Source organism: Zonotrichia albicollis, chromosome 15 (genome assembly GCF_047830755.1).
Source record: "Zonotrichia albicollis isolate bZonAlb1 chromosome 15, bZonAlb1.hap1, whole genome shotgun sequence".
Classification (NCBI taxonomy): domain Eukaryota; kingdom Metazoa; phylum Chordata; class Aves; order Passeriformes; family Passerellidae; genus Zonotrichia; species Zonotrichia albicollis.
In genome coordinates, this window is record NC_133833.1 from 1,316,177 (window position 1) to 1,329,639 (window position 13,463).

The 13,463-nt window shown below is 47.8% G+C and overlaps 1 protein-coding gene across 1 annotated transcript; it reads left to right on the top strand.

Moving 5' to 3' along the window:
* The first annotated feature begins 6,602 nt into the window (after nt 1-6,602).
* Nucleotides 6,603-11,482, top strand: LOC102064028 (ovomucoid). The gene is made up of 4 exons (XM_005493053.2): nt 6,603-6,887; nt 8,900-8,931; nt 10,064-10,191; nt 11,028-11,482. Exons 1-4 carry the CDS (start codon nt 6,839-6,841, stop codon nt 11,071-11,073), a joined length of 255 nt encoding a protein of 84 aa, XP_005493110.2. The 5' UTR covers nt 6,603-6,838; the 3' UTR covers nt 11,074-11,482.
* Nucleotides 11,483-13,463: the final 1,981 nt, after the last annotated feature.

Consider the following 13,463-nt stretch of genomic DNA (forward strand, 5'->3'; position numbering starts at 1 on the left):
GTCCTGTTGGTATTTATTAATATTAAGTTTACATGTCTTATTTTGGCTAGAAAGGCAACTTATGTGCTTGTTTACAAAGGAGCTAATAATAAACACACCTGAAAACAAGAAAATTTGGTTTATTTGTGGTCTTTTAAGAATGGTTTGTGTCAGTATTCACTTCAGTACCAGAGGATCAGACACTATTTCTGTCTCAGTGTCTGCAGGGCAAATTAATTACTACTAATTAATAACACCAAATTCCCAGCCTGTAAAAGTGCAGAGATGGCCTGGCCAAGGGAGCAGGGTGTGCCAGCAGGATTGCTGAGCCCTGCCTGCAGGAGGGGAAAGCTCTTTGTGCTCTCCAGCTCTGAACTGAACCCACCTGCCCCAGATTTGGGGTCACAGAACCCTCCTGGCCCTCAGGGTTTCATCTTGGCACCCTTGAAACCAATCCCTGGAACCTCTCCTGAGCTTGGGCCCAGCCCAGTCTCCATTCTTGGAGAATATTCAGCTAAATTTTAAAGCCTAAATTGATCTTTGCCTTTCAGAATGTGCCTTTCTGTGCCAGAAAATGAGAGAGGCTTCAGGGGGAAGGCAGTGGCTGAGTTTATTCAGGAAAATAACAGAGCTGAGCCTGGAGCTGCCCCTCTCTCTGCAGGAACCCGCTCACTGGCAGCTGGCTGCTCCCTAGGGCATAAACTGGCTTTGATCCCCAATGATCCATTCCCTGGGCCTTCCATGGACCCAAGAGCCTGGGAATGTCTCCTCTGGGAATTGTCAGGCTCCCATCTCTGCCTAGATTGGATAAAAAGCAAAAAATATTCCCTGTGGTGGCTCCACACGCAGGAGATCACATTCTAACATGCTCCATCCATCCAAGAACATAACAATTGATGTGTCAGTCAGCCCCTGGGCTTCTCCTCTTTCTTTCCTCTCCTTTTGCACTGTAAATAATCTGGAAACCTCTGGAAATGTCAAGGGCACAGACTCAGGCTGCGCAATGTACAAAATTCCTCCCCCTTGCCCAAAAAACCCCCTTTGGACTGCAAAATCTGAGCTTCTGACATCAAATTTTAGATCCAATTTATTCCTGAGAGAGGAGAGTCATTGACAGCATAAACCCCAGATTTTCCTGCTTTTTTCCCTGCTCCTTTTCCCAGTCCCACCGTTCCCTGGGAAGGGGCAGCTCCTGCAGCTCTCCATTCATCCCCATCACTCAGCCCTGGCTTTGGGCTGGGTACCACACCTGCCCTGAGCAGAGCCTGACTAATTCCCCCCAGGCCTTTCTGTGGGTGCTGCTGGCCCAAGGAATGCTGCCCGATAAAGACGCGGTGTCCTTAATGAGGCACTAATTGGTCACGGTAGGAATTTGATGTTCTCCAAGAGCTTCAGCCCCTGAGCTGGGCGAGCAGGCACTTGCTGAGAGCAAAAGGGGGACAAAGCTGATGTTTAATGAGGGGGTCTGGGGGAGAACACAGATTTCAGCTCCAAATGCTTCATATCCACCCCTGCTCCATGCTGGTCTTCCTCCCACCCCTCTCCTTCATAAGTTGTAGCTTCTCTTCTAGAAAAGTTTTATTTTTAATAAAGGGAAAACCAATGCACGTCCTCCAACCCTGCTGTGAGCCATGAAAACATTTCTTGAAATGTCACTTTGATTGACTTTGGTGTGACAGAAGGGCAAAGTCAAAACACCAGGAAATTGCATCTTGAGGCGATTTCAGATCTGTCCTTTTCAAAGCCCATTCCGTGGAGGTGTTAAACCATTAATGCTTTGTTTTTGTGAAGAATCAGCTCAGAACATCAAAGGGCTTGATGTCTTGTGAAGGCTGAGCTAGAACAGAGACCAGACAGAGCTAAAGAATAAAGGAGGGATTTATTAAAAGGCCTCAATGGCTCCACCTTGGGCAGCACAAGAGCCCAGCCAGGGCAAGATGACCCAAAATGGTCCCAAAATGCACAACAGCTCACGGGGTCTCTCACTTTGGTAAGTTCTGCTCCATTTGCATCTTGGGGTTAATTGTCCCATTCCAGCTTTAGGTTATCAAGTCCCATCCTTCTTGTTTTTCTCTCTCCAGCCCACGGGGTTTGTGCTCTGGGGCTGAGATTTGGATCATTTGTCCTTGGTGCCCAGCTGGAATTGTTTTGTGTCCCTTGCTCTGTGCACAGAGCTCAGCATGCCCTGATGTGAAGCTCAGAACTGCACGCTAAAGCAGCACAGAACCTGAAAAATAGAAAAGCCAAAACCTGAGACATAACAGGACACAGGAATCACAGGATCCCTGAGCTGCCTGCAGGATACCGGAACCACTCCTGGCACTGCGTCCCAAAGAGATCAGAAGGGAAAAGGGAAACAAAGATCAGCTCCAGCCTTTGCACGGCCTGCTGGGTTTACTTTTGGCTTCTGAGACGAGGCCTTTAGCAGGGCTCTGGTCTGGCCTGACACCCACAGTGCTGAAGGAAGGCTCTGATCTCCCACAGGGGTGGAAAACAGGGAACTCACTGATGCCTTCAGAGGCTGCCTGGGACAGAGGCTGGGCAGAGCTAAATGAATAAATAGATTTTTATTAAAAGCCCTTCACAGGACACCCCTTGGGCAGTGCAAGACCCTGACCCAGATGGATCCTGGCCACGAGTTCTCACACTTTGATAAGTTTGGGTCCATTTCCATGCTGGGGTTCAGTGTCCAATCCCAGCTCCAGGTGATGCAGTCCCACCCTCCCAGGTTGCTCCCCTCCATTCCCTGTTGTTTGCACTTTTGGGGCTGGAGCTGCAGCGGTGTCCTTGCTTGTGGGGCTGGAAAAGGATTGTTCTGTGGGGCTGAGCTGGGAGCAGAACTGCTGACACTTTACATGGAGTGCAGAGTCACACACTAATGCAGTGCAGAGTCTGGGAAATAGGAAAGCTCAGACTGAAGGCATCATCTCCTTTCCCAGGCAAACACCCAAAGGCTGTGGCACAGCCTGAACAAAGGCAGCCCTCGCTTCTCAAACCCTGCATTGAGCAAGACTTCAAAATCTGATGCTTTAATTGCACCTGGGCGGACAACCCTGAGCCACCCACCCTGGCTGGGGCTGGGGATGAGAACACCGGGGATACCAGGGAGGGGAGGGCCCCGTGACTGCAGCAGCCCTGGCTGGAGCCTCCCTCCTGTGACAAAGTGGTTTTTTCACCTTTTCCACGTGCTGTTCGTCATCTCTGTGGATGCCCCGCATGGGAGGCTCTCCACGCATGGGTGGGAGCAGGTTCCTCCTCTGGAATGCAGCCAGGGAACATCCTGCCATGCACTTAACTCGTGACCTGCTGTGGCAGCATTTTTGGCATCCCACTGGCGCTCCAACCAGGCCTCCAAAGCTAAAAGCAATCTCAGAATTGGAATAAATAATAATTGGGAAATTTTTCTTATCCTCAGAAAAATGCACACTAATATTTTAGCACATGTAACACTGGAATTGCTTTATCTGCTTCAACAAATCAACTTGGAGGGATAAGAATTTGGGAAAAAACCAGGATGTAATGGCAAAGGTAGAAAATTACTGGAGTTCCACAATTAACTTACAGGTTTGCTGATGAGGGCAAAATTGCACTCACAATTCTTCAATATAAACAATTTATTTACCATATTCATCTTAAATTTCAGAATGAGTTCAGGAATTATTCCTTACTCACCCAGCTTTGGGAAGCAGCTGTTCCTATACACATCCCAACATTTGTTTTCCAATGAACTTTTTTTCCATGGTGGCACTTCATTGCCCATGTTTGCCTTGTCAAACGTTAATTTATGAGGACAAAGACACCACAAGGTCCCTGAAAATGCCAGCAACAGTTGACCTTCTCCAGTGGGAATGGCAGACCCAGTTCCACTGGGACGGCCCACGAGGTGACCTGGCTGCCCACACCCTCTGGCCCCTTTAGGACAGACCCATTTTCACAATCTCTGGGATCTCTGTGGGTAACCTGCCTCCATGGCTGACTCCTCTCACGGTTGTGAAATTTGTTTTGCTCCCATCTAATTGGAATTTCTCTCCCTGCAATTTGCTCTGTTCCCTCTTCCTTTCACTCTGCAGCTCCAGGAGGGCTCTGGCTCCCATTCTTTGTGTTTCCTCCCTCTCCCGATGGAGCCAACCCCTTCTCCCAAGTTTTCCTCTGTGTTTCACCCCCTCAGCACTTGGTGCTCCCCCACGGGCTCTGCTCTGGCATTTCAGTGCCTTTCCCTGCCAGGGAGCCCAGAACTGTCCCAGGGCAGCAGCTCCAGCCTCGCCAGGGACACCTGGGGAATTATGGACTGAAATTCAAGTGTTGGAAAATCTCCCTCCATGAACTGGGCAGGAATTGTGTTCCCTGAGAGGGATGGGATGGGATGGGATGGGATGGGATGGGATGGGATGGGATGGGATGGGATCCATGGGATGGGATGGGATCCATGAGATGGGATGGGATCTATGGGATGGGATCCATGGGATGGGATGGGATGGGATGGGATGGGATGGGATGGGATGGGATGGGATGGGATGGGATCCATGGGATGGGATGGGATCCAGGGGATGGGATCCATGGGATGGGATGGGATGGGATCCATGGGATGGGATCCATGGGATGGGATCCATGGGATGGGATGGGATGGGATGGGATGGGATGGGATGGGATGGGATGGGATCCATGGGATGGGATGGGATCCAGGGGATGGGATCCAGGGGATGGGATGGGATGGGATGGGATGGGATGGGATGGGATGGGATGGGATGGGATGGGATGGGATGGGATGGGACAGGATGGGATGGGACGGGATGGGATGGGATGGGATGGGATGGGATGGGATGGGATGGGATGGGATGGGATCCAGGGGATGGGATGGGATGGGATGGGATGGGATGGGATCCATGGGATGGGATGGGATCCAGGGGATGGGATCCAGGGGATGGGATGGGATCCAGGGGATGGGATGGGATGGGATGGGATGGGATGGGATGGGATGGGATGGGATGGGATGGGATGAGATCCATGGGATGGGATGGATGCTGGGGCTGCATCCCAGGGAACACTGGGAGCACAGGGCTGGGCCCTTTCCTCATGGATCAGGGTCAGGATCTCCAGCTGCAGTTTCAGTGTCAGGACAGCCCCGTGGGCTGTGTGTGCTCCAAACCCTCCAGAGCAGGAGGAATTTCCGGCACACTTTGGGTTCTGCTCCTGTTTCCTAATTGCTCATAATTGTCCATCAGCCACGGACGTGTCCTGAATCCTCCCCACGAGTTCCTGCAAGCTCCTTGCCAGGGTTTTCTCCAGAAAAGCTCCCCAGGACTCAAAGTCACGACAGCCCCAAGCAGGGGGGTCCAGACCAAGCCCAGACCAAACCCACTCTGCCTTTTGTCCTCTCAGCCCCACAGGAACACATGTCCAAATTAAGGAAAAAGGAAAAAATGAGAACATAGCCACTGAAGGGCATTCAAAAAATAAAATTCCAGGCCTCCAGCTCCAACTGGATCTTTGCCCATCCGGAAATTCGGATTTGATGGCATTTATGGTTTTCATTCTGTTAAGGGATGAGAAATTCAGCATTTATTGATTGCCTATATTCTTTAAAGACAACATTTTTCATATCCCTCTTGGGATGAGTTAGAGGGGCCCAAGGCTTACCTGACCTATTGAAATCTTTTCTGCAGGAGCTTTCAGGCCCTTTTTTACTGGATTGAGCACCTCTGGCTCCAATCTTGCACAGAGAAAGGCCTGGGCTGCCCAGCAGTGAGGGAATCACTGAAATACTGGGAATTGAGGTGGTGTGGAGGGTTTTTTCTTGTTGGGATTTTTGCACATTTAGATGGTAAATCACTGAGAATGCAACTCTGGAAGGAGGGATTGAAACCAAACTGTCACCTCTAAACTCCACATCACTGTGGATTTATGAAAATGAAACCTCAGACCTGAGTGTCCCATGGGGACCTTGCCATAAAAGACAGAAATTGCTGCTTTTTGGTTAAGCCACCAATAAATGCAGAGTTTGTTAAAGGAATCCCTCCTGTTGTGTGGAAACAGGGAAATGGGAGCAGAGGAACCTCCCCTGTGTCCAAGGCTGGGCACGAGCTCAGGGATGCTCAGGGCAGGGAACTCCTGTCCTGTCCTGGCCAGGCAGTGCCCTGGGCTGCTCTGCTGCCCCTCTCCCAAAACATCACTTCTGACCCAAACTGGGCATGTTTGAAAGGAAAAGGAATCCTGGGGATGCTCCGGGCTGGGTGTGAAGGGTTTCTCTCCCAAAACATCACTTCTGACCCCAAACTGGGCACATTTGAAAGGAAAAGGAGACCTGGGGACGCTCTAGGCTGGGTGTGAAGGGTTTCTCTCCCAAAACATTGGTCCTGACCCCAAACTGGGCACGTTTGAATGGAAAAGGAGCCCTGGGGATGCTCCGGGCTGGGTGTGAAGGGTTTCCAGCAGAACACAGATTTCCCAGAGCAGCTGAAGGGCTCAGTGCACGGCCACAAGCAGCTCAACTCAAACCACAGCTCCACAACGCCCCAAAAAATAAGAATTAAGCCCTCCTGGGATGAATGCTTTGGCAAACACCCAGCCAGGATTATTCTTCCCTGGGAACTGCATTCAGCTGTGAGTCCCCACGGCAATAGCAGGGCCAGCCCTGAGTCAGCCCTGGCTGCTGGGGCTGGAACAGTTAATTAATTGCATTAGGCTGGGCTCTGTGCAGGCAGGCAGGACCATCCCTGCCCCATCAGCAGCGGGACACGCAGCCCTGCCCTGCCCTGGGCACCTCCTTCCCCAGCACCTGCAGGGCATTGCATCACCAGGCTGCCTATAAAGGTGCCATGGCCACCGACAGCCCTGGCACTCTGCAGGCTTGGGGACAGCCATGAAGGTCACCCTGGCGCTCCTGGCAGTGGCAGCTCTGTGCCTGGCGTGTGAGTAACCCCTGGGCTCCTCAGCTGGTTCCTGCACTGGGAGGGAGGGAGGGAGAAAATGGGATTTTCTGGCTAAAATCCTGTTATTTAGCACCATAATAGTTTATAACCCGGCTGGGGCTGGGGTGGATGGAAGCTGCTCCTTGCTGGGTGTGCTCAGAGATCTGTTCTGTGGTGCCTCAGAACCACCTGTTTTTATCTGTTCATTTTTAAATTTCCATCTGAGAAGGGAGCTTGGAGCTGGTGAGGTCCTGCCCTGCCAAACTGACCAAGTAGGGGACAGCTGATGATGCTCAGGCCGCATAAAACAGCTGGAAATCGTGGTTTTTTAATCTTATTTTTCCAGGCTGCAGGGAGATTTGAGGGAGAGTTTAGTCTAAAAAAAAAGAGGGATCTGGGAGGAATTTATTCAGCCTTTACCTGGCAATTTTATTTTCACTAAAAACTTGCAGTAAAAATGTGTTTTTAGAGAAAAATAAGTGCATTTAAAAAGACTCCACACCTCTGCAGGTAGTATAGAAGTTTAAATGCATTATGAACATTAAAGATGCAAAATAATGCAGCATTATGAAACAAAAAGAATCTTTTGAGTAGCTCTGAAGAAGCTGCTTTGAAATTTGTCTCAACCCCAAAATTTTTATTAGAAACAGAAGTTTAAATGAAACACGGTGGAAATAATTCATTGTGTTTCATTAACTGCAGGGAAATAAAGAAACGCTCCTTCCATTAGAATTCCAGGAAATTTCTTCCTTGAACTTTCTGGTTTATCTTGTCTGCTTGAAAACTTCATGCATCAGCACTTTCTGAGCCACACCTTTATTGCATTCACTCCGTTCGCAGAGCGGCTCCCAAAAGTTCACCAGAGAAAAAATCAGATGTGAAGGGTTGGGGGAAGTGGAATAAATTGAATCCAATTCCAGAACAATGAAATCTCAGTCAGCCTCTGGTGACAGAGATAGAAACCTGACATGGAGCTTTATTTCTGCTCATTTTCTTTATGCTGAACAACTGTATTTGATGTGAGGGTGTAAACAGGGTTATGAAAGGAAGTTTTTGTGGAAAGTTTAACCTTTGAAGATCAAAAAAAGCCAAACTTATTCCAAAAGACAATTGTTAGAGCTCTGCTCCAGAACACATTTGGGAAGTTTAACCTTTAAAGATTAAAAAAATCCAAATTTAACCCAAAAAACCAAGTGCTAGAGCTCTGCTGCAGAACACGCTCCGGCTCCTTCTGCACAGAAATCTCTCCCTGGCACTGCCACCCCTGGAAGGCGCAGGATGTGATTATGGGACAGCAGAGGGGCAAACACATTCCTAAGGAAAGCAAGGAATGTGTCAGCAGCGTGGAGCCACGCCAGGGAGCTGATTGCTTTGTGGGAGGCGTAATTAGCATTGTTTGCAAGGAGCTCCTTGAAGCCCCACCTGAGGACAGGGCTCTGATCCAGAGCAATGAGGTAAAAATAGGAACCAGCCGCCTTAAAATCCACACTGAAACAAGGGAAACACTTCCCACATGGGATTATGAGCCAAATTGTATTATCACTGTTATTTACAGTCAATATTGTATTTAATTCTCATTATTGACAGGAAACACAGATATAGAAGGGATTTGTGGTTTGCTCACAGCCACATGCAGCTCTTGGTAAACTCAGGATTAAACCCCAGTCATGCTCAACCACCAGTTAATCCTGGACATTAAATATAAAATAACTTGATGAACAGTAAATGTAATATTGACTGCTGGGTTGCCAGAGGTTTTGTGGTGAACAATGGCTCCATTCCCTCCTCCAGCAAAGGCTGTTCCAGCAGGTGACAGAAGTTTCTAAGGTAAATAATGCACCAAAACCCACTTGGTCAATAGGGTCTGACACCTGGGCCTCACTAAACACTGCACAGCTCTCAATATTGACCTTGAAGGAGGTAAAAGATTCAGTGCTGCTGAGTGAAATCATCCTGGTTTGCACCCGAGTGTTCATTAACTGTGCCTTTCTATTTTCTCTTTTGTGGTTCAGTTTCCACTGCAGATGCTGCTACACAGGATGAGGTGAGTGATTGCCTTTTTCCTAAATAAAAATATAGACTATGAGATAAAAAATTATAATAATAAAGTCAGAAAATAAGCATGGTAAACTTTAATTAAATGCTGCCAATTTATTGAGGTTTCAGTGAAAGTTCCTGAGCTTGGGATATGGGTTTTCCATAGAGTTGTTCTGACAACTTCTAGATGTTTTTTACCTGTTTGGCATTCTGGGCAAAAAAAAAAAAAAATGGGCATGGACAAATTTTAACCCAGAGAAATCTAAAATTAAAAAAAAAAAATTAAAATATTTTTAAAAATATATATTTATTTGGTGATGACACTATCAGGCTTTTCTGATGAGTTTTAGCTCCTAAATCAGGTACCTGGAGATTTTCACTCTCTGAGTACTCTGGGGTCAATGTCTGGAAGAAGGGAGGGGGTGGATTCCATCCCTGAAGGGTCCAAGGAAGGGCTGGATTTGAATTGATCCCACCTGGATTTACTGATTGTTGTGATCAGATAATAAAAATCTCCACACTCTGCTCCTCTGGGGCTGTGCTGTTCCTGCCCATCCCTGTCACATCAGCCCCACTCTCACCTCTGAGCAGAAATGTTTCATTTTTGGGGCTTAGGCTCTGCCCAGAGAGGTGGTGCCCCCTCCCTGGCTGTGCTGCCCCAAAATTGGATATATTCATGATTTCTGTACATGGAGGGTGTGTCACAGCAAAGCAGACAGGGCTCAGTTGCTTCATGCAGAAAATGTAAATTTCTATTTAGTTATCTCATATTTATAGGAATTCAAAAGGCACTGTGTTAAACCCACCTGGATAACAATACACTGTCAGTTCATTGGTCAGTAAATGGAATTTTGTGCATCCACCAAACCTCTTTATTCTTGGATTGTTTACACATCATCTTCACTGATTCCCATTGCACCAATTTCTTGGTTTTGCAGGTGCAAACTTATTTCTCTCACCAGAATAAACTGTTGTGCTGACTTTTCGTTCTTACGATTTTTCTCACGGGGAACAAGCAGATGGATGAGCTGCCCCCAGCCCCAGCAGCAGGCCTAAGCCATGATGTTATAAATCCTTTATTTTGTGAGTTTTCCCCTGTGTGGTCAGGGGTGTGACACTCAGGGCTGCCCTCGTTGCAGGTGGACTGCAGTGAGTACAAGAGGCTGGAGAGAGGGAGGCCCATTTACTGTGAGAGGCTCTACCAACCCTACTGTGGCTCTGATGGCAAAACCTACAACAACAAATGCTCCTTCTGCAAGGCTGTGCTGTGAGTACTGGGCTGCCCTGGGCTGAGCAGCTGGGATCCCACCCCATAAAAATGCTGGGTTTCTTTAGGGCTGGCACTCCTCTGCTTTACCTTTACACCATCATTGTCCCTCCCACTGATAATGTCCAGCTGATCTAAAAAAAAAAAATTATGGTGATGTTTGTGTGAGAACTTCCTATTCTGGTAGGAAGTGGAAAATAGGCAACTAAAAAATGACCCAGATATTCAGGACTGAACTTCCTATTCCAGCAGGAATGGTGAAACTCGACACTAAAAACCTACTTGGATATTTGTGTGTACAACTTCCTATTCTGGCAGGAATTGTGAAACTCGACACTAAAAACCTACTTGGATATTTGTGTGTACAACTTCCTATTCTGGCAGGAAATGTAAAATAGTGAACCAAAAAATGACCCAAATACTTGTGTGAGCAACTTGCAGCAGGCACTGTAAAGCTGAACACTGAAAAATGATTCCTGTTTGTGTGAGGAACTTACTGCAGGTGCTGTAAGATTCAGTCACTAAAAAATACCCTGACATTTGTGTGAGCAGCTTCCTATTCCAGAAGAAACTGGAAAGCTGGACTGGAAAGAGTCCAATGAGCAGCAGAGACCTGACAAAGCACCTGCACCCAACGCAGGTCGCACAAAAATTCAGAAGTGGTGCTGGCAATGTCTTGGGTTTATGGATGAAATGTGTAATTTTGCAAGGAAAGCTGTTTACAGACGAGTGCCCTGGTGTGTGCTGTGAATGTTTTGGTGTCTCCCCTGGCAGCAGAGGGCTGCAGAGGCTCTTGGGGCAGTGTTCTGTGTGCAATGCCGTGTTTTCCCTTGCAGGAGGAGCAGAGGGGCCCTGCACATGAAGCAGGCAGGGGCGTGCTGAGGGAGCTGTGCTGAGGGCAGCTCCCCTCTGCCTTTGCTGCCTTTCCCCACCTGCCCTGCCCAGCCCAGCCCGGGGAGAAGAGCCAGCTCTGCTGTCCTGCTCCAGAGCTGGGGCCGACCCTCCTGTCCTGGCAGCACAGCTGCTCCTGTGCCTTCACCAGCCCTTCCCTGGATGTGTCTCCATGGCTGGAGTTCAAATCCCCTGACAATGCCCCCAGTCCCCCACCTCCTTTATCAAATGTTTTCTTTCCTTTACCCAGAAACTTTAGCAGATTTTTTTTTTCCCAAAAAGTTTTCAGCTTTCCCAGGCACTGCTCTGACTCTCTCCCAGTTTTGTAGCTGAATTTTGAATGCTTAATTTTCATCCCTCTCTGTACAATTCTGGTTCCTGTATGTTGTTCAGCTACTCAGTGTGCTTGTTTATTAAAATAAATATTCACTCTATTTTTTTTGTCCATGGTGAACTTTCTAGAGAATTTATTGCATTCATGACTAACAAGTATTTCCCAAATTACAGAAAACTGCAGCGGAGCAAGGGCTGAGTCCAGAGGTAAAAATCCAAAGCTGGGATACAAAAGTTGTATATATTGGAATTTACCCCTCAGTCTGGCTCTATTTTGCTTTAAATGAGACCAATCTGGTAAAATGTAAGACTGTAGCAGTCTGTTAAATCCTGTTATTTAAATGGGAACATTCTTTAATCTTTTCACTTGACAAATTTCAGAACCTAAAGAAATTTATGTCCTGCTCTTAAATCTTGATTATCTTCACTGTTAAAGTAATTTATGTCTTTTACTCAATACTTGGTCATGGGAATGTATTTTCCCAGAATTAAAATTGTGAATGACTGACCTTATTGGAGGAAAACTTTGGAGCAGTTGGACACAGAACAAATGCAGCCCTATCCTGAATTCTGTTTATCTGGAAACCAGGTCCCAGCAATTATGCAGCAGGAATGAAAATGAGGAAGGTAATAGAAAAGCTCCTCATAGTTCAGAGGCTTCTATAAAGAAGTTCCTAGAACAGATCACCTTGACTGAAAAAGACAAAAATGAGAAAACAAAGGGAATCTCTGAGGTTTCCTCATGGTGTCAGAAAAAGCTGATTTGTGGATATTTGCTGCCCTCCAGCCTCATGATATTCCCAGCCTCTGCTTTGGTTTGTTGGGATATTTAATGGGCTGTGCTTTGCACCAAACCTAAGACCCCAAAACTCTCCTGCAGCCCCAGGAGTGATGCGAGGAGCTGCAAGTCAGAGGTGTAAAGCACCCCTGCATTTCCCTGGCCCTGCAGTCTGTCCATGTCTGATCATTCCTGATGTGGAATCCTGGGCAGGAGCAGCAGGAGAGCAGGACCTTTTGCCCACCCGGGGACTTTTGCCCACCCAGGGGCTTTCCCTCAGCCCAAAGCTGGCAGAGCCAAAGGCACAGCAGCTCCTGCCACATACCAGAGCACAGAACATCACCTGCAAATTGCTGCAAGTGACACCTGGGGAAAATGCTGGAGAGGCTGGCCAGGCTGGCCAGTCGGGTCTGCGGGATGGAGCAGAGCCATGGAAATGTGGGCAAGGGAAATGAGCAGAGCCTGAGCGAGCTGAGCTCGGGTTCTGTGAGACAGAAAATAAAATACTGGTGTGGAACAGGAAACAGAACGGATCCTGCACTCAGGGAAGATCAGAGTGCAAAACTCTGCCCTGGAAAGGTTCCTAAATACCTGCAGTCTTTATAGCTGATGTATTTACAGCTGAGGGACAAGGGAGGCTTTTCCTGAGGTCCTACAAAACATTTATTTTGTTCTAAGACAAGAGGTGATGAAATCTGGAGATCAGACAGTGGGATCCCTGCAAAAGCACAACCAGTGCCTGAATAAAGCTGGCTGGGTTAGCACAGCACCATTCTCACCTGAGGCCTTTGGCTGCTCAGATCTTCCCTCAGAAGCTTTAATTTTGAATTGTGAGGTTCTGCTCCCTGCAGAATTAATTGTTGTGTAATGAACGCCTCCTTTGGTGATCAGGAGTGCCCAAGGATGGAGCTCTGGGACAGTGGGAGGGTCCCTGCCCATGGCAGGGGTGGGTGAGATTTCCGAGGTCCCTCCCAGCCCAAACCATTCCATGATTTACCATCAGCTGGGATGGAGAACATTCATTCCCTCAGAAGGCAACAGCTTAAAAACATCTCCTAGGGATGCTGCTAAGCACTGACAGTTTGTGGGGTGCAAAACTTGGGTTTTTAAAGGAAGGCATTAATCCCTCAGTCCTTTTATTTTGATTCAGTAATACCTGTGCTGAGAACCAGGATTCTGAAAGCTCCCTAAAGTACAAACTGTGTATGTCCAAATAGCTTCCACCAGCAGTAAGTGAGAAACAAGAAATGCAATGTGCTCTTTTGTTTTG